Source organism: Stegostoma tigrinum, chromosome 13 (genome assembly GCF_030684315.1).
Source record: "Stegostoma tigrinum isolate sSteTig4 chromosome 13, sSteTig4.hap1, whole genome shotgun sequence".
NCBI classification, from domain to species: domain Eukaryota; kingdom Metazoa; phylum Chordata; class Chondrichthyes; order Orectolobiformes; family Stegostomatidae; genus Stegostoma; species Stegostoma tigrinum.
The window spans coordinates 74424888-74449524 of record NC_081366.1 but is presented as its reverse complement, the minus strand read 5'-3'; the positions used below and the strand labels follow the sequence as shown (position 1 = coordinate 74449524).

Sequence of the window (24637 nt, the reverse complement as noted above, 5' to 3'; positions counted from 1 at the left end):
TCTCGGATTCTCCAGCATCTGCAGTTCCCAGGTGTAAGCTTCTGAACTGTTCTGATAGTCAGTAAAAACCAGCAATTTAATTACTTTATCAAACCAGTTGTGAACCTCTTAAAGCTTTATGACTCCAACCATTTATGTGAAATGAGACCTCAAAATGCTCTAAATGTATTTATTCCATTTTCTATTGTCAAATGTTAGCTCCTAAAACTCAACGTCATACCGCCACACATGAAGCATGAACCAGGAAACACACAACTATAGGAGTACCATTTACAACGTGACTTCATCAGGTCCTGGAGAAGTTTCACTATCATCGTATTAAGGGAAACTAGGAATGGATAATTACACTTGTCCCCACACCTCCTCCCTCACCCCCATCCCAGGCCCCAAGATGACATTCCACATTAAGCAGAGGTTCACCTGCACATCTGCCAATGTGGTATACTGCATCCACTGTACCCGGTGCGGCTTTCTCTACATTGGGGAAACCAAGCGGAGGCTTGGGGACCGCTTTGCAGAACACCTCCGCTCAGTTCGCAACAAACAACTGCACCTCCCAGTCGCAAACCATTTCCACTCCCCCTCCCATTCTCTTGATGACATGTCCATCATGGGCCTCCTGCACTGCCACAATGATGCCACCCGAAGGTTGCAGGAACAGCAACTCATATTCCGCCTGGGAACCCTGCAGCCATATGGTATCAATGTGGACTTCACCAGTTTCAAAATCTCCCCTTCCCCCACTGCATCCCTAAACCAGCCCAGTTCATCCCCTCCCCCCACTGCACCACACAACCAGCCCAGCTCTTCCCCCCCACCCACTGCATCCCAAAACCAGTCCAACCTGTCTCTGCCTCCCTAACCGGTTCTTCCTCTCACCCATCCCTTCCTCCCACCCCAAGCCGCACCCCCAGCTACCTACTAACCTCATCCCACCTCCTTGACCTGTCCGTCTTCCCTGGACTGACCTATCCCCTCCCTACCTCCCCACCCACACCTTCTCCACCTATCTTCTTTACTCTCCATCTTCGGTCCGCCTCCCCCTCTCTCCCTATTTATTCCAGTTCCCTCCCCCCAACCCCCTCTCTGATGAAGGGTCTAGGCCCGAAACGTCAGCTTTTGTGCTCCTGAGATGCTGCTTGGCCTGCTGTGTTCATCCAGCCTCACATTTTATTATCTTGGAATCTCCAGCATCTGCAGTTCCCATTATCTCTTATCATGGATAATTATTGTTGTCTTTGTCTGGGGCATCCACAATACTGAAAGTAATTTAGAAAATGCAGCATTTTATCATGGAAACTGATTTAAAAATGTTGACTTCTGAACCAAAATCTTTGGCCAGTACATGCTACTCTAAGTTTCACTAGATAAGAAGCTTATAAATCATGAGGGGTATAGATAGGGTTAATGATCATAGACTTTTCCCCTAGGATGGGGGTTTCAAGACTAGAGGGCACATTTCCAAAGTGAGAGGAGAGAGATTTAAAAAAAGCATGAGGGCAATTTTTTTTAGGCAGAGGGTGATTTTCATGCGGAATGAACTTCCTGAGAAAGTGGTGGATGTGGGCACGATTACAACATTTAAAAGACATTTGAATAAGTACATGAATAGGAAAGGTTTGGAGGGAAATGAGCCAGAGCAGGCAGATGGAACTAGTTTAGTTTGGGATTATGTTTGACATGGACTTGTTGGACTGAAGGGTCTGTTTCCATGCTATATGACTCAGTGACTGTATGTATAAGTTCAACAAAGCTTAGAACCCACTGACTCAAAGCCTCACTCTTGCCACTGCTGGATCTGTCTGCTTTTGCAAGATAGAAAATTTATTGCAAATGGAATAGGATAGCAGTGATGACATCCCACCGAACCCAGTATTAAATCAGGGACAGGATCTCACCAAGAGTAAAGGTAATGTGACAAGTTCTTACAGTGAAATGGCTTCTGTCCCATGATGATAAAGAGAAGAGCTAAAAAACATTTCTGATGTCCTAGAGATAATCTCCCAAAATTATCATCTTCAGGACTCATTTCTTTCTTTTGCCACTTAAGAAAGGTGAGAGAGAGAACCCAGGGACTTATAAATTTGATAGACTAATGTCTATTGTTGAGAAATTGCAAAGATCTATCAGGATGGAGTGACTGAGCACCTTGAAATTTTTCAGCTGACCAGAGAAAGCCAGGATAAATTTGTAAAAGGCCGATGAACCTGTTTGAATTTTGTGAATTGTGGAAAATGTCTGTGGGGTTTACAAAGTCTCTCGTGGAGTTAACCTTGAAGCTTATGGAATTACAAACAATTTGTTGACTTCAAGCCCCACCTGTCATGGAAGTGTGTCATAATGTCTCTGAGCAGAATGATTAAAAATAATTACGAGATTAGCTAAAGAACAGCTGATAGAAAAACAATTAAAGATACTCCAGGTTAGCATGATGCGACGAATTTATGCCCCACAAAAAAAATGATGCTGTGACTTCGATAATTCAATGTGTTTGTTAACACTTGAGATGATAGGATAGAGATCTCACTTTGCTCTGCTGATATCCCGTCTAATCTGAAGTCTCCTATTAATTGTATACAATTAAAAGTAGGGCCTTTGGTAGTGTTGTAGAAAAGAGAGACTGAGGAGTTCAGGTACGTAATTCTTTGAAGCTTGTGTCACATGGAGACAGGGTGGTTAAGAAGGCGTTTAGCACGCTTGCCTTCATTGCTCACACCTTTAAGTATCAGAATTGGGATGTTATGTTGAGGTTGTACAGAATGTAGAGTGGGGCCTTTTCTGGAGTACTGTGTGCAGTTCTGATCATCCTGCTGCAGGAAGGACATTATAAACTGGAGAGGGCTCAAAACTGATTAACCAAGATGTTACCAGGAAAGGAGGATTTAACTTAGGAGCAGAGGCTAGATAGGCTGGGACATTTTTCGCTGGAGTGCAGGAGGTTGACGGATGACCTTATAGAGGTTTATAAAATCAGGAGGGTTATAGATAAGGTGAATGGCTGGTGTCTTTTCCCTCGGGTGGAGCAACTTCAAAACTAAGGGACATGTCTTTAAGGTGAGAGGAAAAAGATTTTAAAAGGACATGAAGGCCAGTTTTTTTTTTACACAGAGGGTGGTTCGTGTGTGGAATGAACTTTCTGAGGAAGTGGTGGATGCCGATACAGTTACAGCGTTTAAAAGATGTTCGGATAAGCACGAGTAATAATAATGTTTGGAGGCATAAGGGCCAAGCGCAGGCAGGGAGGCCTCGTTTAATTTGAGATTATGGTCAGCATGGACTGCTTGGACCGAAGGGTCTGTTTCCATGCCGTATGACTCGACGACTCCACATTGCCGATGATTTGTGAGTTTAGTGGACTTCATACACCGCGCTTCTAATCTGTTCTCATCATAAGTTTAAAATTACATGCAGCAAATCCTATGAGTGAGTTTTACTCAGTAGCTTGCTGTATTTTTAACTCGGAGTTAAAGGCAGGTCAGCAGATGCAGTTCATGCCAACATCAAAATGTGTCTGTCATGACCAAAAGGTCCCATCATGCCTACATCTCTCCCATGGTGCTCCACTGGCCCACTGAGGCATCGTGGAACAGCCAGAGCAGGGCACAAGCAGAAAGCAGGAAGGTTGACGACAGCCGACTTCCAACTTCAAACACACATAACAACAGCAATAAACATGTGTATAGCACTAAGTAAAATGTCTGAAGAACCTCTTTGGGAAGAACTATCAAGCAAAAGCTTAGGATTGAGCCACATATAGACACATTGAGACTGAAACCCAAAATTTGGTCAGCACAGGTCCACTCAGAATACGGATGATTGACAAAAGTGTTACTGATGTGAACTTTTAATTGAAAACTGAGTCAGTGTTGTACAGAACTGAACTGCTTTCAGTTGGATTTGTAGTAGGATCGCGACAAACCAGCCTCAGTTCCCTGAATTAAGAAGAAAAAGGAAGAAGCCCAAAGCCCTAGCTCTTAACCGTTGCAGTGAATGCCATTCATAAGATGTAGGAGCAGAAATAGCCATTCAGCCCATCAAGATTGCTGTGCCATTCAATGACTTCACAGCTGATCCGGAACTCCACTTTTCTGCCTTTTCCTCATCCCCTCACTGTTTGCAAATATGTCCATCACAGCCTGCAGGACACAGAGTCTGCAGCCTTGTGCAGAACTTTCTGGCCTTCAGAAGGTGAGTAGGGAAAATGTGGCTCGCTGTGATTGCTCCCACCCTCTTGTTTGAGTATTGCCCACTTAGCGAGGTGTATCCAGCCAAGCGCATTCAAGGGAACACGACATCCTACGGACAAATTGGGCAGGGAAAAAAGTTCTCATTGCAGTTAGCAAAGTAAAGATGTGACTGAAAACCAAAATTGTTTTGATTTTTTTTACTTCTTCTGGTGTGAAGAAGAGCTGTGAAAAATCCATGCTTTAGAGAGCTGCATGCCAGCAGGAAGCATAGTGGCAGGCAGGCTGATGGAGTCGGGTAAGCCATAATAAACTAACATTCAGGAAGATGTACAAGAAATAAAATTCGGCAGTGTCTTAGGGGGGAGCTCCAAACTTGGATTGTTTTGTCCTTTCTGAACCTACCGATTTTCTGAATAGGTTATTTAAATCCAATGTTATTTTCTTTGAGGCTCGGCCCCCAGGTAATCAATTTATTACTAATTTGGCCTCTATAGTAAAGAGCTGCAAAGATGAGAAATACATTTTATCTGACTGCATATCGAAAATGCCTGCAGTACAAAGAAGTGAGGCAGGGTGGGTGGGGGGAGATGGGAAGAGAGTACCATTTACGTGAATGAGAGCGACTGCAGAGGTAAATGAAAAATGACAGTTTTTACAAAGGAAATGCGTCTGTTTATAGGTTGGCATGGCAACAGCCACTTGACTTCAGTCATTATCATCAACCTCTCCCCCTCCCGCCATCCAACCACTGTCCAGTAAAACGCATCTGACGGGAGAACAGGAAGGTTGAAACATTTGAGTGGAGTGTTTAACACTCACAAGCCCAGTGAAAGTGAAAAGGAAAAGGATTTTCTGGTTGCCAGAGGATGTTTCCGTCGAATATTTTTCTGTCGGACTCAAAAGTGGTGAAATTTAGTTGCCCCTTTCAGTAACGAGTGAGGGGTTTTGTCTGTTCTGCAGAGTGCACCATGAAGAAGAAAGGTCTGATCTGTTGCTCTGCATATTCTGATATGCTGCACGACAGTTTGGGGAATGTCTACTTAGTTGATTTTATTTGTGGGAGTGTGCATTAAAAGCAACAACGTGACTGTGTACTACAAATATTCTTCGAACTATCAAAGGATTACAGCTGAAGTGGCTGTTGTATTTGTAAGTGTGTATATATACATATATATATATGTGTGTGTGTGTGTGTATGAGTGTGTGTGTGAGAGACAGTGTGTGTGTGTGTGTGTGTGTGTGTGAGAGAGAGAGCATGGGTGGGTGTGTGGTGTGTGTGCATGTGTGTTTGTGTGTGTATGTGTAAGTGTGTGTGTTGCTTGTGTGTGTGTGTGCGCGCCTGTGTGAGTGTGTGTGTGTGTTGCTTGTGTGTGTGTGTGTGTGTGTGTGTGCGTGCGCGCCTGTGTGAGTGTGTGTGTGTGTGTGTATGCTTGTGTGTGTGCGTGCATGTGTGTGTGTAGGAGTATATGAAAGAACAGGATGGCACTTCACCAGTTTGTTCCCTTTCCCTTACCTGGTCTCCTCACCTTTCTCTACAGGCGGCTTCACTCCAACAACCTGATCTGTAACTGCCACTTGGCCTGGCTTTCTGATTGGCTACGGCAACGTCGTCCCATTGGCCAATACGCACAGTGCACTGGCCCCATTCACCTGAGGGGCCTCTATGTTGCCGACGTCCCAAAGAAAGAATTTACCTGCAGCGGTAAGTAATTGTAACCTTATCCTGAGCAGTAACATTCTTCTCCTGACTTAAGACGTGCATTTGCGATACAGCGGCAGACAAGGTAGGAGGCCAGTTGCTGCAAAATGGGTTTCGAATTTTAGGTTTTGTTTCTGACCAGCACAGACTCAATGGGCTGAAAGGCCTTTTTCTGCACTTGGACTCCACATTTGCTGGTGGATAACTCAGGAAAACATAATTTGGACATTTAATTTAATCAAATCTACTTTATCGAAAAGTAACGTTGGCTGTAAAGATGGATTTCATTTCAACCTAAATGTTGCAGAGTTTCAATTAAACTGGTCAGAGATATTTACAATCATAGAATCCTGACAACATAGAAGCAGGCCATTCAGCCCATCAAGAGTACACTGACCTGAAGAGCATCCCACTCCCCCGACTACCCTATACATCTGCATTTCCCATGGACTATCCACCTACCCTGCACGTCCTTGGACACTATGTGCAATTTAGCACTGCTAACCCACCTAGCTGACACATCTTTGGACTGTGGGAGGAAACTGGAGCACCTGGAGGAAACCCACGCAGACACGGGGAGAATGTGCAATCTCCTCACAGACAGTTACCCAAGGATGGGATCGAACCTGCGTCCCTTGTGCTGTGAGGCAGCAGCGCTGACCACTGAGCCACCCGTCAAGAGGATGGAGAATTTTTGTTACGGCAAACATCAGTGCTGTAAAAATGCACCACAGTCTGTAACCACAGAAGAGCGCTCCTCATCTTTTTATTTATTCTTGGAATGTCAGCATTATTGCCCATCCCTGAACCCTCTTAAAAAGTTTCCCTAGTGCCAGGTAAGGTGTGGTTTGGTGCTTCCTCAATCATGGCCACTGGGATCTTGGTCAAGGACATACAAATTTGACTTGACAGATATTTGCAGCTCGCAGAGGGTCACACTTTGTCAGTCCAGGCTGCATGCAAACCCAGATCACAAGGTAAATTCCAGTGTATAAACCTGCTGCAACATTACCGGTTCCAAGGAAAGAACCCAAAGCTGATTTCTGATGTTGTTTTAGCTGTTCCCTGAGAGGACTTGACTGTCCCCAATCTGAATCCAGCTCCATGCTGTTTTCTGTTCTGCACTCTGTGCCCAGAGCCAACCGTTGTGAAATGATTTTGAGCTAGCTCCGTCTGGATCTTAATTTATGTGGGTCAGAAAGGCAGCAGTCACATTTCTGTCCAAACCATGGACAGCCTCAGTTGGACAGTACAGCCTTTGTTTCTGATCCTAATTCCCGTATTGTATGCCCGACCCAGCAACACTGAAAATGCTGCTTACCAACTACAGACTGCAGTGGCTCGCAAAGGCGTCATCGCTGTGATGAGTGTAAAGGGGAATGGGTAATAAATGCTGGCCTCTCTGGTGATGTGTAGACCCTAAGAATGGTTTGTGTGAAAAGGGTGACCATGCTGAGTCAGTAAATCGATTACTTTTACACGAAGGCTTCATACGAAATAGCGAAATGGACAAATTGGCAAGATGTGGAGTGGGGAGGCAGGAGGTACTACAGATAAGCCATGCCCATACCAACGTGCTCAAAGTGAGCGCACAGGTCCAACATTTGCCTTGCTTCTAGACTGTAAGCTAAAGGTAAAGTTGCCGTAGTCCCACTGCCACGTTTGTGAGGGACCTGATGCTGAGGACCACCATGGCTCAAGTGAAGGGAGAGTTCGAGAAAGAGGGTTCTTCATAGAAACCACACCCAGTACAGGAATTGAACCCATACTGTTGGTATGACTCTGCATTGCAAACTAGCCAACTGAGCTAATTATTGCAGGCAATGCAAGAAACTGCACAACTGTTGTCCATCCCTGTCTGTCCTGAGGAATTTAAGAATCATTCATGTAAAGTCATACAAGTGATACATACCGAGGAAGGTCCTGAAAGGGTTTTGGTGAGCCTGCTATACCAATTAAGGAGCAGTTATTGATAACTCTGGAGCTTGCTGTTAATTTACTGTGATAGAATTGCATTAGACTCAGCATTGTAGAATTTCTCTGTGATACGGCTGGTTTCATTGCTGTTCTGAACTAAATGCACTTGGAGTTTCACTGAGATTCGTAAAAACTGAAGAAATTCAGCAGATCTCACAGAGTCTGTGGTGAGAGAAACACAAAATGTAAAATAATGGTTTTTGCGCTGTTGCCAAAAAACGATCAAGTGGAACTAATGTTGAGGATGCCCAGAGCAAGAGTCAACTGGAGTGCTGATGGAGTAAAGGAGAGATTGAAGTGCAAAGTAAGCGTGAATAGTCGAAAGTAGGTCACCTCTGCTGAGAGTAGATCTATGCAACCAAGACACTGGTCGGGGTGGGGGTCATAATGGAGGACTGTGTTCATGCTTTCAATTTGTTGAATTCATGGTTGAATCCGAAAGGCTGTAATGTCTGCGCCAAAAATGAGGCGCTGTTCGTCCGGCTTGAATTGCCTTTTTGCAGGAATACTGTGGCAGGCCTCAGACAGGAATGTTAGCATGCGAGAAAGTTGATGTATGGAAGAGGCAAACAGCTAGAAGATGGGGGCCAGTCTTGCAGAGAGAGCTGAGGTATATCCCACAAAGCAGTTGCCAAACCTTTGGTCCTGTTGATGTAGAGAAAACTACACTATGACCAGCGAATAGAGTAGACTAAATTAAAAGAAGTAAAAATAACATGCTGCTTCATCTGCGAGGCATGCTTGGGGCTGTATGCACCGAGGGGGGAGGATACATCAGAGCTTCACTCTAATACTGATGGAAAAGACAGGATCAGGTTTACTGTAATACACTTGATTCAGCCTAAATGATAAGGGCTTTCTCTGTGATACTGTAGGTTCAGACCAGACAGTGTGGAGTGTTACTATGATGCCACTGACTTAGGTACGATACAATAGAACATCACTGAGATGTTGAGACCATAATAGGATTTCACAGCGATGCTGTAGATTTTAACTAGATGCTGCACAGCCTTTCAGTGATATTACAATGTGGGGAGCTGGATGAACACAGCAGGCCAGGCAACAGAGGAGCAGCAAAGCTGACGTTTCGGGTCTGGCGTTTTCTGAAGAAGGGTCCGACCTGAAAGGTCAGCTTTCCAGCTCCTCTGATGCTGCTTGGCCTGCCTGTGCTCATCCAGCTCCTACACCATGTTATCTCAGATTCTCCAGCATCGGCAGTTCCTACTATCTCTTACAGTGATAATGTTGGTTTGGACACACAACAGGGGTGTAGCTGTGAATAGGTGGCCTTGTGTTTCACTACAATGTTGTCGGCTGAGACGCTATGGATTGTCACTGTTGTACTTTTGTTTTAGATGGGATGTTGTAGAATTTCATTGTAATGTGGCTGGCTTAATCAAGTCTGATTTTGATACCATTGATTCAGTCTAGGCTATATCAACTTTCTTTCTGCGACTTTTGGTTTGGACTTGAAGTTGGAGAGTGTCACTGTGACGGTGTTGGTTCGATGCAACGCTGTGTCACTGTTGGTTCAGTTAGATGCAGTAGATTTTCATGATGACATTCGAGAAAAGGCAAAATAGTGTAGATGGTAGAAATCTGAAACAAACATCGAGAACAATGGAGATACTCAGGGGGTCTGACCTGATCTGTGGAGGGAGAAATGGAGTTAATACTTTGAGCCCAATGTGGCTGTTCTTCCAAACAGAAGAACTGACATACCAGATTCTAAATGATAACTTTGTGTCTCTCTCCAAAGATGGTGTCAGATCTGAAGAGTGTCTGTATGTCTGTTTTATGATGACAAAGTCCAGATGTTGAAAGACCTCACTGAGGCACTGTTTGTTCAGGCTAGAAGCTGTACAGTTTCACAGTGATACTGTTCATTTTGACCAGACACAGTCGAGTTTCACTGTCATGCTGTTGGGTTGGACTAGATGCAGAATTTCATGCTGTTGGGTTGGTCCAGGTGCTGATGCTGCCACTGTGACACTGTTGGTATGGAGCAGGCAATGTTGAGTTTCAATGGTGTTGGTTGGACTAAACACTCCAGAGTGGCAAGGAGATACTGTTGGTTTGAACCAGGCACTGTAAGATTTCGCGGTGACACTTAGGTTTGGATGAGATGTTTCTAATTGTCACTGTGATACTCTTAATTTCTATTTGATGCTGTACAATTTCAGTATGATGCTGTCAGTTTAAGCTAGATGTTCTGATACCCATGGGATGGTCTAGGCACTGTCAAGTTTTACTGTCCTGCCCTGGTTTTGCATTCAAAGCTGGAGAGTGTCACTGTGATGTTATAGATTTGGACCAGGCACTAGACTTTCACTGTGCTATTATAGGTTAAACTGGGCACAATAGAATTTCAGAGTGATATGGTTTGGGCTAGACATTGCAGGCTCTCACTATGATGTTCTTGGTTTGGACTAGACATAGGATTACATTCTGACAATATGGACTTGCATGAGGCGTTGTAGTATTTCACTGTGTTGCTGTTAGCTTGGGCCAGGTACTTTGGAATTCCACTGTGGTGCTGTGGGTCTGACCTCAAATTTGTGTAGTTTAACTCTGTTACTGTACATCTGAATTAAATGCAATCAGATATCATTGCAGCAGCAATGGTTTGCACCAGATGATATAGAATTTTATTGTGATATTGTTGCTTTGGGCCCGACGCTAGTGCTTTACTGTGATGTGATTGGTTTGCAAGTAGGAGCTGTATGGGTTTTACTGTGATACTGTTGGTTCGTTCTGTATACTGTAGTGTTATACTGTGATGTTGTTTGGTCTATACACTGTAGTATTTTACTGTGATAACATTGGCTTTCACAAGGCATTGTGCAGTTTTAGTATGATAATGTTGGCTCAGATTAGACAGTAGAGTTGCACTGTGATTATATCCTTTTACAAAAGATGCTGATGGCTTCCACTATGATTCAGCTTGTTTTCATTACACCCTGTAGGTTCTCTCTATAGTGCTGTTGGTTTGCATGGGATGCTGTAAGTTATCACTGTGGCATTCTTGGTTTGTAATAGCTGCTGCAAGATTTCATTCTAATGATGTAGGTTCAGACTAGACGCTGCAGGTTCACTGTTAGACTGTTGGTTACAGACAATAGGGTGTAGAGCTGCACTCTGATATGGAGTAGACCTAAAGAGTGTTACTGTGATGCTGTCAGTTTGAACAGAACACTGCGGAGTGTTGATGTGATATTGTTATTTTGTACTTGATACCAGGCGCTGTGGGATTTCACTGTCGTACTGTTGTTTTGGAAGGAACAGTGTTGAGTTTCATCGTGATCCTGTTTGGTTCAACCAGATGCTGTGGGCCTCACTGTTCGATTGGACTGGATTCTACCGGGTGTCCCTGTGACATTTGGTTTGGAACGAATGCTGAGGAGTGTCACGGCTGGAAAATTCGGAACGGGGTATTGAGGAGTTTTAAAGTGATACTGCTGACTGAAAGCCCTAGTGTTTCACGATGATATTTTTGGTGTGAGCCTGAGCCTGTTCACTGTCAGTGCGGTACTCTTTATTTGTAACAGATGCTGAGAAGGTTCACTGTGATGCTGTTGGGTTGATGCAATGAGACATATGGTCAGGGGCCAATGTTGAATTCTTCCATGGCATACCCTCCCGACTGAAAACCTCTGTGAGTGCCAACATCTTAAGAAAAAATTGATTCCATCCTACACTTTGATAGGATTTGAACCTAGGACCCCAGAACATTCCTTGGGTTTTAAGATAATGAGTCCCGCAACAGTACCACGACACCATCACCGTCCCCTGCTGCTGTCCCACTGAAACACTTCTGTTTTGGATTAGACACTGTAAGGTTGAATTGTGTAACCTTAGCTCTGTGGGATATCACTTTGATACTGCTGCATTGTACAAGATACCTTAGAGTTACACTGTTGATGCTTCTGCTCTTACCCTGATTCTAAGGTTTCAACACGTTACGGGTGAATTGAACATGCCGCTGTTCTCTTTTACTGTGACATTGTTAGCTAAGACCAAATACTGCAGCATTTCATTGCATAGCCTGTGGTTTGCTCGCAAGACTTCCAGGTTTAACTGTGATCCTGTGGTTTGGGTGATGCACTGTAGAGTACTGCTGTGGTACTGTCCGTATGAACTAGGTGTGTTTCAGGTTTGGACTGGATGCCTTGGGGTTTATCTTGGATCTTGTCGGTTTGTTTGACACCAGACGTCGTGTGTTGTGAGTCCAAACCAACAAGGTTGGAATGCAATGCTGCAGTGCCCCTGTGACAGTGTTGATTTTGAGTACACGCCATTGAGTTGCTTTGTGACCCTTTTGGTTTAACTCAATGCTGTCCACTTCTGCATTTCAGTCTGAAAGCTGCAGCGCGTGCTGCGGTACCTGGCTAGCTGGCTAGTTTGTGATGCTGTGTGGGTTCAACTCCCATTCACTGGCTAAAGTTACCATGAAGGACTGTCCTTCTCAACCTGTCCCCTCACCTGAGGCATGGTGACCCTCAGGTTAAATCACCACCAGGTGTCTCTACCTAGGAAGAGAGCACTCGATAGTCCAGAAAGAGTATGGCAATTACTGTTGGGGTCTGAGTGATGCTTTTCATTTACAAAGCCAAAAAAAGTTAGATTTTTGAAGATGAAACTAGCTGGAGAAAAGAATCTTCAGCTGTTCAGAAAATAGAATGTGGTGTTCCCTCGTAAACCCAATCATTGACTGAGATGGATCACAAGCTTTTATGGCCCCCGAGAGGAGAAAGAGAGTCATGTGACCTGATATGGGTCTTCCCACCAACTCCACACCCCTCCCGAAATCCTTAATGGAGAATATCATTGTCCATAATATCTCCAGGAATAAATCTGTGGCAATCGTGATAAATGTCTCATCGAAAAACATTTTGCATCCGTACATCACAGGGAATCTGTGCCGGCATTTTTCTGAAGTAAATCTAGTGACAGAAAGCATGTAATTAAATAGGAGCTCTGCCTGTAAATTTATCTCCATACACCCTGTGCATCTCAAAACTCAGTCACAAGTTGAAACTGGCGAAACTCATACCAAAATAGCAGTTAATTCACTGGAGCTGTGTCTGTGTCGGATATCTGCAGCGTGCTTTCAATTAGGATAAACAATTACAGATTCCCAGGATGATGTTGGATTTGCCTTGCTTCAATTATTGAGGAAGTAATTGGATTTTTAATTGCTGTCTGTTTTCTGTCCTACTTTCGACTGTTTCTTTTTGAAACGGTGTTTAAAGTGCAGACAAGGCAAGGCCATTCATTTGTATTCTTTCAATCTGGTTTTGGTCTGCTCGCTGTAAACAAGATAAAGTATAGCTGTGGCATTACATTATTTACTGGTTTCTGTGGTAACCTGTAGACTGAGGATCACATTTCGCACAGTTCTGCATGCTGCACACCAGCTGGCCATGAAGACTGTTAGTTATTCAATCAGCTTGAGCATCTTCTGGTGGGCAAGTTGACCCTATTGTTTGAACACATCACTGTGTTGTGCCGCTGTCGTGGGATTCCAGTTCCTCCTGTTCAATGTGAGAGCAACACGTTGACATAATTTCCTCTACTTATCACTTGGCATCAATATTGTGGGGTGTGAGGTTTCCTTTACGCAGAACGAGAAAAGACAGATGTTATTTTAATAGTGGCCTTTAAGTTGATGAGACTTTCTGGAAGTTGTGGATGGAGAGAGCTGATGTGAGGAAGTCGTCAATGTAATGTAAGTTTCATGAAATCCAACAGGATATTCAGAAGATAATAAAATGTGAGGCTGGATGAACACAGCAGGCCAAGCAGCATCTCAGGAGCCCCTGAGGTGCTGCTTGGCCTGCTGTGTTCATCCAGCCTCACATTTTATTATCTTGGAATTCTCCAGCATCTGCAGTTCCCATTATCAAGGATATTCAGAAGAAATTTCTTTGCCAAAGAATGTGCAACCTGCTATCCCTGGAAGTGAGTTATATTGATGTGTCGAACCAGGATTTTTGGCAGAGAAGGGAATAGAATTACCAGGAGAGCTTTAGATGGATAAAGCTAGGAGTCTGCTCAAATAGGAGGTTGAGGATGAGTGGCCTGTGCATCTTATGCTAATAGGAAAGTGTGAGTAGCTATCCCTGTAGCATCAATCAGTAACAACCCTCACTTCAGAAGGAAAGAAGGGAAATTATTTGACTACCAAAGACAATTTGCCAACAGGATAGCTGGCTGTTAGCTGGAGAATGGTAACCGACATGGCATATCGAGGGTGGCATTGTTTTGTTGTATTGTCTTTGGGCAAAGTTGTTCCTCAGTTAAAGCAGTTGAGGGCCAGCCACCACATAAATGCCAACCTCTCGTAGAACTGGTGAGTGTGACCAATGTCAGTGGTCAGGGAGGGTCTAATCTTCATTTCACCCCCAGCACCACCTCATGGCTGCCGCATATTGCGCTGGAATTGTTCACGTGAAGAGACTAATTATTCAGAAAAGGTTATGAGAATAAGGTATGGAGATGGAATTCAAGTTTGCGGTGGAGAGGAAGCTAAATGCAAATATGCATCGAATATAATTGAAAATAGTGGCATAGGCTTGTTTCACCAGCACTGTTCTCTGGGTGCTGCTGACTGTGGAAGAGATTGGCAGCTCCATACATTGCAGCAGCGCCTTATGCCTGAGCTCCTGCTGACAGAAAGCAGAATTGCAAGACCCTTCTGATCATGCCGAGGAAATGAGGAACAGTGTTGAAGTGCAAGAAGTCTGTTCCTGTCATGAACAGCAGTGCTGGGGCTTGGGGAAGGTTTGGGAGGGAGGAGCCAAGAGGACTCAGTGGAAATGGATTTTTATTTGATTTGATTTATTGTTGTCACACGCACTGAGATACAGCGAAAAGTGTTGTTTCGCATGCTGTACGGGCCGATCGTACCATGCAAAGTGTACCAGGGTTACAGAACAGAGTGCAGAGTACAGTGTTACAGCTGCAGAGTAGTGGCAGAGAGAGAGGCCGGAATTAGCATTTCAGAGGTCTGTTCAAAAGTCTGGGAACAGCGGGGAAAAAGCTGCTCTTGAATCTGTTTGCACGTGTTTTCAAAGTTTTATATCTTCTACCCAAGAGAGTATAACCGGGATGGGGGAGGGGTCTTTGATGATGTTGGTTGCTTTCCTGAGGCAAGGGGAAATATAGATGGAGTCAATGGGTGGAAGGTTGGTTTGCATACTAGACTGGGCTGTGTTCACAGCTCTCTATAGTTTCTTGCAGTCTTGGGAAGAGCAGTTGCCATTTGGTGATGAAGGACAGAAGCAGGAGTCAGAGAAAGGAGGGAAAGCACAGCCTGCACAAGAGCCCAAAACAAAAATGATATGCGTCCTTTAATTCAGTAGCCTGAAATAAATACAGCAACAAATAGGAAATGCCTCAATCAGGTCCGGGGGGGGCTGTTGTTTGATGGCGAATTATATCTAATGATGTTCTTTTTCTAGTTCCTTCAATTCCCACTACCCAATACCACTGACAAAGAGGTCTTTCCCCAGACAATAAAGCAGTAAATAGGCTACGGCTGCCTTGCATTTAACTAAAATTCACGGGTAATGAGACTATGGATGGTCCATTGTCAAGGGACCTGATTCTAATCAGTCCTCAGCTGCCTTATATTAATATTCCTGGTGAAAATGTAAGAGATGTTCTAATGGAACAATGAATGAATCTGCAATCTGATTATAGCCAGTCCTTGACTGCCTCAGACAGGGTATCCTACACAAAACCACAAGCATAACCAGGAAAATCTTGGCATCTGACAGAGTTAGTAAGCCAGTGAGTTGCACGACCAATTTTTTGGCCTCATCTTCCACATCTCGCCGGCAAGTTCAGGAACCTTTCAGCTCTTAGACTTATGTACATGTGAGAGAACAGAAGTGGGTATGTCATTGTCATGGAGTAAGGGAGACATCTGGCTAATTGTCTTGAACTGACTGTAGCTTCAGATGGATGCAGTGCAGCTCCAGTAAGAAATGTATAGAGGAATGAAGGGAGCATAGCCTCAAAGTGAAAGGGAACAGATTTAGGACTGAGCCGAGGAGGAACTTCTTCACCCAAAGGGTTGTGAGTCTGTGGGATTCCCTGCCCAGTGAAGCAGTTAAGGCTACCTCATTGAATGCTTTTAAGGCAAAGATAGATAGATTTGTGAACAGTAAAGGAATTAAGGGGTTATGGTGAGCAGGGCGGGTAAGTGGAGCTGAGTCCACAAAATCTTATTGATTGTCAGAGTGGGCTCGAAGGTGCCAGATGGCCTATTCCTGCTCCTATTTCTTAAGTTCTTACAAACACTCTGCCATCTTGCCAACTTTCAAATGTCAACTCTTCTTTAGATCAATGGAATCACATCACAGATGTAATATTTCATGACAACGAGTCAACGTGCAGTTATCAAAGCAAAACATAATGATTAGTAGATGCGAATAATATTCTGAAAGAGGTTCACTCCAGTTCTAAAAGTGAAACCAACACATCCTAAATTCACCCTTTCCTGAGGCTGAGGTAACTACTGCTATCTCAATAGAGTATCTGTTTTTCATTTGAGTGAGATTAAAGGGGGCATCAAAGTTGCAACCCATTCCTTGCCCATTAAAACACACTTTCATCAAGAGAAATGGGCTGATTCATTCCCTTCCCCCAGCACTAAGGCATTGTTGACCAGGCCGCAGGTCTATTAAATGTGAGCTTTGACTCAGTTGTAATGCAGTTGCTTTGGCATCAGAAGATTATGAAATAAAAACAGGAAATGCTAGAGAAACTCAGCAGGTCTGGCAACAAATGTGGAGAGAATTAATGTTTCGAGACTGATATATTCTTGGTGTTCTGGCCAATCTCAAGCATCATTGCGAAAATAGATTATTTGTTCCATTTCAGTTTATTGGCCTTTGTGCAAATCAGCTGCAACCGCTGTTCACATTTATAGTGGAAGATTAAGAAGGACATTATGAAGCTGGTGAGGATTCAGAAGAGATTTACCATGATGTTGCCGAGTATGGAAGGTTTGAGTTATAAAGAAAGGCTGGATAGACTGGGACTTTACTACTGGAGCGTAGGAGGTTGAGAGGTGACCTTATAGATGTCTATAAATCATGAAGGGTATAGTTGGGGTTAATGGGGGGTATCTTTTCCATAGGGTGGTGGATTTAATACAAGAGGGGCACATTTTTAAGGTCCCAGGGACGATATTTAAAAAATACATGAGAGGCTATTTTTTTACACAGTGGTTCGCGTGTGGAATGAACTTCCTGAAGAAGGATTGGATGGGATACAATTACAGCATTAAAAAGACATTCGGATCTGTACGAGTAGGAAAGGTTTTGAGGGATATGGGCCAAGAGCAGGCAGTTGGGATTGGTTTAGTTTGATATTATATTTGGCATGGACCAGTTGGACTAAAGGATCAGTTTCAGTGCTGTATGACTCTATGACAATGTGTAAAACACTCACAGAAACAGTACGTGATCATTGAACTTATCTCACTGGAGTTTCACTGTGCATCCCCCGAGGTTACAGCCGGACATCAGGAGAAGCCTGGAGGGAATTCTGTCACAGCTGGTAAAGTACACATGAAGGGTCAGTCAGGGGTTGGGGGAGAGGCTCTCTGTCTTTGGGCAGGAACATGTAAAGTACCGGAAGCCAAAAGACGAATGAATTGCTGATGCACTGAAATTGACCATTGCTTTGGAATGGGCCAAATATCATAAACAAACCGCTGAAGGTTAGTTGTTGAGAGAACACTGAAGTAATTTACAGGGCCTCATACAAATGATTAATCACCCTGGCTTATGAGTTTAGTCCATTCATTGCCATTTTTAAACAAATGAAAGAAAAATCCACTTATCAGATGAATATGGTGATAAGTCTGAGATAACAAAGTGCAGAGCCGGATGAACACAGCAGGCCAAACAGCATTTTAGAGCACAAAAGCTGACGTTTCGCGCCTAGACCCATCATCAGAAAAGGGGGATGGGGAGAGGGTTCCAAAATAAATGGGAAGAGAGGGATAGATGGTTAGAGGCGAAAATAGGTGGAGAGGAGACAGACAAGTTAAAGAGGCAGGGATGGACCCAGTAGAGGTGAGTGCAGGTGGGGAGGCAGAGGGGGGATAGATCAGTCTGGGGAGGACGGACAGGTCAAGGGGGCAAGATGAGGTTAGTAGGAAGGAAATGGAGGTGCTGCTTGAGGTGGGAGGAGGGGATAGGTGAAAGGAAGAAGAGGTTAGGGAGGCGGAGACGAGCTGGGCTGGTTTTGAGATGCAGTAGGGGGAGGGGAGATTTTGAAGCTTGTGAAATCCACATTGATACCATTGGGCTGTAGGGTTCCCAAGCGGAATATGAGTTGCTGTTTCTGCACCCTTCAGGTGGCATCATTGTGGCACTGCAGGAGTCCCAGGATGAACATGTCGTCTAAGGAATGGGCGGGGGAGTTGAAATGGTCCGTGACTGGGAGGTGCAGTTGTTTATTGCGAACCGAGTGTGGGTGTTCTGCAGAGCTGTCCCCAAGCCTCCGCTTGGTTTCCCCGAGGTAGAGGAGGCCACACCGGGTACAGCTCATTGGTTTCTGATGGAGTTGTTGATTGTGATAGCTTGTCAATTTCACACGGTAATGTGTTTAAAAAAAAAGGCCTCTTAACAAGTATTGTTCCATGCTCGCTGAGAATTGCATATAATGGGGACAAAGTCAGAAGTCACACAGCACCAGGGTACAGTCCAACAGGTTTATGTGAAATCACAAGCTTTTGTAGCGCTGCTCCTTTATCAGGTGAAGAAACAATGTCTGATCCCAGTTAAACTAAAGCATTTCTCATCTTTCCCAAACTAAAGAATACAGTTTGGAGGGGGCAGGCAGAGAGAGAGGATAGAGAAAAATATGGAAGAATCAAGGGCAAAAATCGGATAATCCATCAGTGACTTTATGGGGTTTTGTTAATCCCACAAGAATGATCCCAGAAGCCCAAAGGAACAGATGTTGGTGATTTATTGATATCCGCTGAAAAGGACAAGTCATAGTCAAACATTTCAGCGGGGAGTCATGTCCGCTGTTAATGAAATGTCAACAAAACACCAGAGAATTACAAGGTGTGCATTTGTAAACTTGTAGCCGCTGTGACAGATGGTGCAGAAAAACTAGTGTTGGTTCCCCTCGATCCCCCTCCTCTCAATAACATATAAGTAGGAGGAAAGTCACACAGGAGGAATGTGGAAGTGGATAGCTGCAATGCATTTAAGGGATGTAGCCTCGCTTACTAATGTGTGTGTTCTACTCTTTTAAAGTTACAGCCCCTACTGTTCCAACGTTTGGCCTAAGTTCTTACTTAGGGGTGGCCATAAAATGTGTTTGACTTGTTTGCCTTTCCTTTTTTGCAAGGTAGAAACCTGCTGCTAAAATGTTGGCTGGTATCTCCAAGCTTAGGCTGAGTAGAATCTTGTTTCGGATGGTGGAGAAGCTAAATGGAAATGTTCATTTGAAGATACTCCTTTTTTTCCCCAGCCTCAAATAAGTGGTGTGCCTTCATTTTCTTTCAGAGACAGCTGCAGAAATATCACATTAAATTTGAATTTCCCTTCCTCGATTTGCCTTTGCAGGAGTTTTGTTTTGATTTGTTTTGTGTTAACAACTTACAGATTTATTGAATGTGGATTACACAGTATCCTAGAGCGACTTTGCCAAACAAGGAATGGAAATGTTCAGCCAAGAGAGAGAGGTTATTTTTTAATTCATTTATGGGATGAAAGTTTTGCCAGCTAGACAGCATTTATTGCTCATCCCTAATTGCCCAGAGGGATGTTAGGAGTCAGCCACGTTGCTCCAGGTCTGGAGTCACGTATAGGCCAGACCAGGTAAGGATGGCAGTTTCTCTGGGAAGCTAGGGAAGGGATGGCAGCACCTCTGGCCTTGCTCTTTGAGTCGTCATTGTCTACAGGTTTAGTACCAGAGGACTGGGGAATTGCAAATGTTGTGCCCTTGTTCAAGAAGGGCAGTAGGGATGACCCAGGTAATTACCGGCACCTCCATATCTTCATTTTCATTGCTGACATTCACCAAAGCTGCTCAGACAACACCTTCCAAACTCACAACCACAGACAGGACTAGGGCAGTAAAGACATAGGGAAAACCACCACTTTCAAGTTCCCTCCAAGCCATTCACCATCATGATTTGGAAATGAACTGCTGTCCCTCCAGTGTTGCTGGCTCAGAATTCTGAATCTCTCTTCCTAATGCCGTTGTGATGAGATGAACTGAACGGTTCGAGAGCTCCCCACCTCTTTCCCTCATGGGCAGTAAGCCATTCGGAAAACATACTGGCCCAGCCAGCAACAACAGCGTTCCGTGAATGATCAACAAGAGAATTGCCCAAAGGCATCCATGACCAGGTTTCATCTGATACCATGAGACATCCGGATACAATGTTTGAGCATTCTGTGGCCAGTCCTTTCTGACTCTTCATTGTAATACCACTAGCACTGTGGATATGACATGCCGTTGTGAAAGGTCAATCATAGGAATGCTGGTGTCAGTACCTGGGACACATTCTGTCAGAAGCAGTTGAGTGAATGTGGCACCATCACACTGTTCCTTCATTAGCTTGTGAGTCAACTCCCCCAGTTTTGGCACAAGCCTCTAGATGTTAATAAGAAGAACTTCTCACTTGTATAGGAGTTGATGTGTCATGTTGCGGCCATGCAGGACATTCATCCAGCCACTTTTGGAACACTGCATTCAATTCTGGCCTCCCTGCTATAGCAAAGGTGATGTGAAACTTAAAATGGTTCAGAAAAGATTTACAAGGATTTGCCAAGTTGGAGGGTTTGAGTTTGAGGCTGGGCTATTTTCCCTGGAACTTTGGAGCCTGAAGGGTGACCTTGTAGAAGCTAATAAAATCATGAGGGGCATAGATACGTTAGCTAGTCAAGTTCTTTTCCCTGGGGTAATTCAGTCCACAACTAGAGGGCATAGGTTTAAGGTGAGAGGGGAAAGATTAAAAAGGGGCCTAAAGGGCAACTTTTTCACACAGAGGAGAACCCTTCTCAGCTGCTCTGTCAGTGCTGGGTGTATCTGGCTGTTCTGAGGCAATGTGTTCTTTGTGTGTTCCCAGGTCCTCAGTCCCCCGAGACTCAGTCGTGTAGCGCCCATGCTACATCATGTCCACCAGCGTGCGTGTGCAGTAACAGCATCGTCGACTGCCGAGGGAAAGGCCTGACCGAAATTCCAGTCAACCTTCCGGAAAACATTGTGGAAATGTGAGTAATAATTTCCTTCATCGGCATTTTCAAGGGGCTGTGGGATGGGGAGGGTGGCATCGAAACATCTGAGCTTCGAAACTGATCTTGTAGCTGCTGAAGTCATCATTTGACACCGCCCTGCTTCGGCGTCTGATCATATTAATCAAAATCACAGTTGCTAGAACCAAACGCAGCACTAATTAAGGGCAGGGTGTAAAGTCAAGATGGTTTAGGCTATATTGATGGATGGTTTGCTTAAATCCAGAGACAACTGCATTTTCGAAATACAGGATGAACAGCCATTAGTTGCTGTGGTGAAGCATATGGAGTGATCGCAATGAACCTGCATGAAACTTAGCCTGAAAAAGAAAACAACTTCACCTAACACTGAGATAACAAAGTGTAGAGCTGGATGAACACAGCAGGCTACGCAGTATCAAAGCAGCAAGAACGCTGACGTTTCGGAACCTTTTTCTAAAGAAGGGCCCAGACCCAAAACGTCAGCTTTCCTGCTCCTCTGATGCTGCTTGGCCTGCTGCGTTCATCCAGCTCTACTCCTCATTATCTCAGATTCTCCAGCGTCTGCTGTTCCTACTACCTCTGAGTGATTCTCAACTAACACTGAGTTGGGTCAATTCTATCAGGTCAGAAGCACATGCTTTTTTTTTATCTTAAAGCTCAGAATTGGAAGCAATCCATTCTAAAAGGAAATACAGAAATAGGGTTGAGCAAACCCGAGTGAAGTCATTTTATAATGACTTGAACTTTGTACTGCAATTAAGACAATATCTCATTATAGCAGTATTTTTGATGACTTTGGCTTGTTCGGACACACAACTAACTAACTTTTGAAAACAAAGTCTGGTTTTGCTGTGCGTGATTGAACATCGGTTTCAGTGAATGAAGAAATGTGGCTCTGAAAGCGTTTTGTTTTTAAATTATAGACTGGGCCATCACCTATTGCCTGTCCCTAGCTGCCCCTTGAGAAGGTGGGGGTGAGCTGCCTTCTTGAACCGCTGCAGCCCATGTGCTGTAGGTTAACCCACAATGCCCTTAGGGCAGAAACTTTGTCGCAACAGATATACTCTTTCAGAGGCCAGTTGAGAGTCAACCATGTTGCTGTGGGTCTGAAGTCACATGGACCAGAACAGCAAGTAACTCCCTAGGTTAGCTGATCGAATCATTTGAGTCAAATGCTTCCTTGAAAAATCTGTTTACTTCCCTGCTCAAAATGACTTTCTGTCCTTAGATGATAAAAGGGCGTTCACAGATTGAAAACCAAAATCCATTTTATCCTCCACTTTGAAATCCAAGTTTCCAAATAAGAACAAATATTGCAAACCCTCATCACAATACTGAACACTGCAATGGCATTTCAGAGGGCAGTTAAGGATTTAGCGCATGACTGGCAACCTGAAATCACTTGTGGGTTAAGCCAATCCAGATACAGAAGACACCTTTCGTCTTCCTGAGAGACAAACAAGATGCACTTTTATGTAAGATACCAAAGTGTGGAGCTGGATGAACACAGCAGGCCAAGCAGCATCTCAGGAGCACAGGGTCTAGGCCCGAAACGTCAGCTTTTGTGCTCCTGAGATGCTGCTTGGCCTGCTGTGTTCATCCAGCTCCACGCTTTGTTATCTTGGATTCTCCAGCATCTGCAGTTCCCATTATCACTGCACTTTTATGTAGTTTCAACATTATTATCGCTAAGTGGCAATTGATTTCTGATTTCTTAATCAGTTGCATTTATATTCCTCCAGTTGCTGTGACTTGATCTCACTTTTTCAGAGTATTATTGCTGTCCTCTGGATTAGGTTTGTACCAGTCACTAGTCACTCGTAACATCACCATGACAATAGCATCGCTATAGTCTCCATCAAAATGAGAAGAAAGGCACTGTTGACACTGCATAAACGTGGACCTGTTATTCACTAAAACTTTGCAATATGGAAGGAATTCGGTGTGTGCAAAATAGGGTAGGGAAGAGGATGGTGGAATCAATTTGAGTTAAATGTTTCCAGGAACCACATGAAGAAGCTCTTAAACAGCAAATATCGTGTGTCTCCTTTACAACTTCGAGCCGGATTTGCCCAGTCCGCATGCTCATGCCCAGTTGTATCCGGAGATGCAGTTGGCTTGCAGGAGGAGCTTCAGCTGTTCCAGACGGCATTCTTGCCCACCACCCACTTAGTTGGAAAACAAAAGAAAAACAAACCCGTTACCACAGCAACCACCACTTGTGGAGCAGGGAACATCACAGACATGCCAGGGTGCTTCAAAGGTACCGACAGCAAGCCACATTAAAACACATTGGGACATCTTACCCCTAAACCTTTGTCAAACAAGTAGGCTTTAGAGAATGGCTCACAGAAAGAGAGAGAGAGACAGAGGAGGACATTCCAAACCTTAGGGTCCACAGCCTAATGCTGGACTGTTAACCTAGGGATGTTCTGGGGCCCCAGGCTCAAATCCTGCCAGGGCAGGTGGTGGAATTTGAATTCAGTAAAGTGGACTGTAAAAACAAAACTGTCTATGCAAGTGCTGCCCAGTGTGTCACAGGCTTATGAATGTGGGCCACAGAATTGGGCTCTGCACCATGTTGGTGCATAGAACATTTGAACAGCAAAATTGTCGGCCATCTAGCTGCCAGCCATTTGCACCATGGTCCACGCAGTATAACTACCTGGCAGAACTCGGGGGCTGGCCTATGTGTTTGCACTAGCAGCTACATTCAGTAGTTCCGCAACTCTTCCAGGTATTAACATGTCAGCTTAACACATGCGGTTCTTCTGCAGCACCTTACAAATATATTGATTGTTTTGGTGTTCCACTGCCATCGTCTTGCTGTGTTCTTTCATATTCAATACGTCCAGTTGTCATATTGTTCTTTTAGCTGGCTTCTGTTCCTCCTTAATGTCGTTCCATAGATGTTGTGCCATCGCAGAATATGCTCTCTTTGGAAACCTCTGCAGGTAACCACAATGCCATCGTGGACTGGGTGACTGACCTGTTATGTAATTGAGATAGCTCCACACCTGCATGCAAGTCATGTCGCCACCTTCATTCTCCCTTCCTGTAGAGCAATGCTCCCTGAATCTCCGAAAACTTGGATCAGTGGTGGCTTAGGATGATTGTTCTCACTTGCCAACTATATACAATCTCTGCTGGTGATGGTAACCCCTGTCTCCAGAGATGCAGGTCTGAGGAGGAATATAGCAGCTCCGAAATCTTGCTCCATTACCCTGTGCTTCAGGATAAGTGATTTAACGGTGCCACCCATTTGCTCCGTGGGACAGTGAGATCTGGGGTGGTGTGGTGAGGATGTCACGTCTTTCACACCCCGTTTGGTACATTCATCCATGAAATGACAGCCCATTGTAGGAAATGACTTCTTCAGGTGCACTGAGCATAGCACTCAGTGTGTTTGCCGTGGATGTGCTTGAAGTGTACTTTATGCATCGAAAATTAGGAGAAATATGCGGTGGCTAGGATCAAGACATCTGCATCAGTGGTGATTTTTAACCAATGGGCTA

General features: G+C 44.3%; 1 protein-coding gene across 1 annotated transcript in view; it reads left to right on the top strand.

The window, feature by feature from the left end:
• LOC125458334 (slit homolog 3 protein-like) overlaps window positions 1-24637 on the top strand; it is a 623269-nt gene that overhangs the window by 428601 nt on the left and 170031 nt on the right. Inside the window, exons 8-9 of the mRNA XM_048543536.2 lie at window positions 5726-5889; window positions 20975-21119. Of these exons, the coding sequence (XP_048399493.1) occupies window positions 5726-5889; window positions 20975-21119 (309 nt within the window). The remainder of the gene's footprint in view (window positions 1-5725; window positions 5890-20974; window positions 21120-24637) is intronic.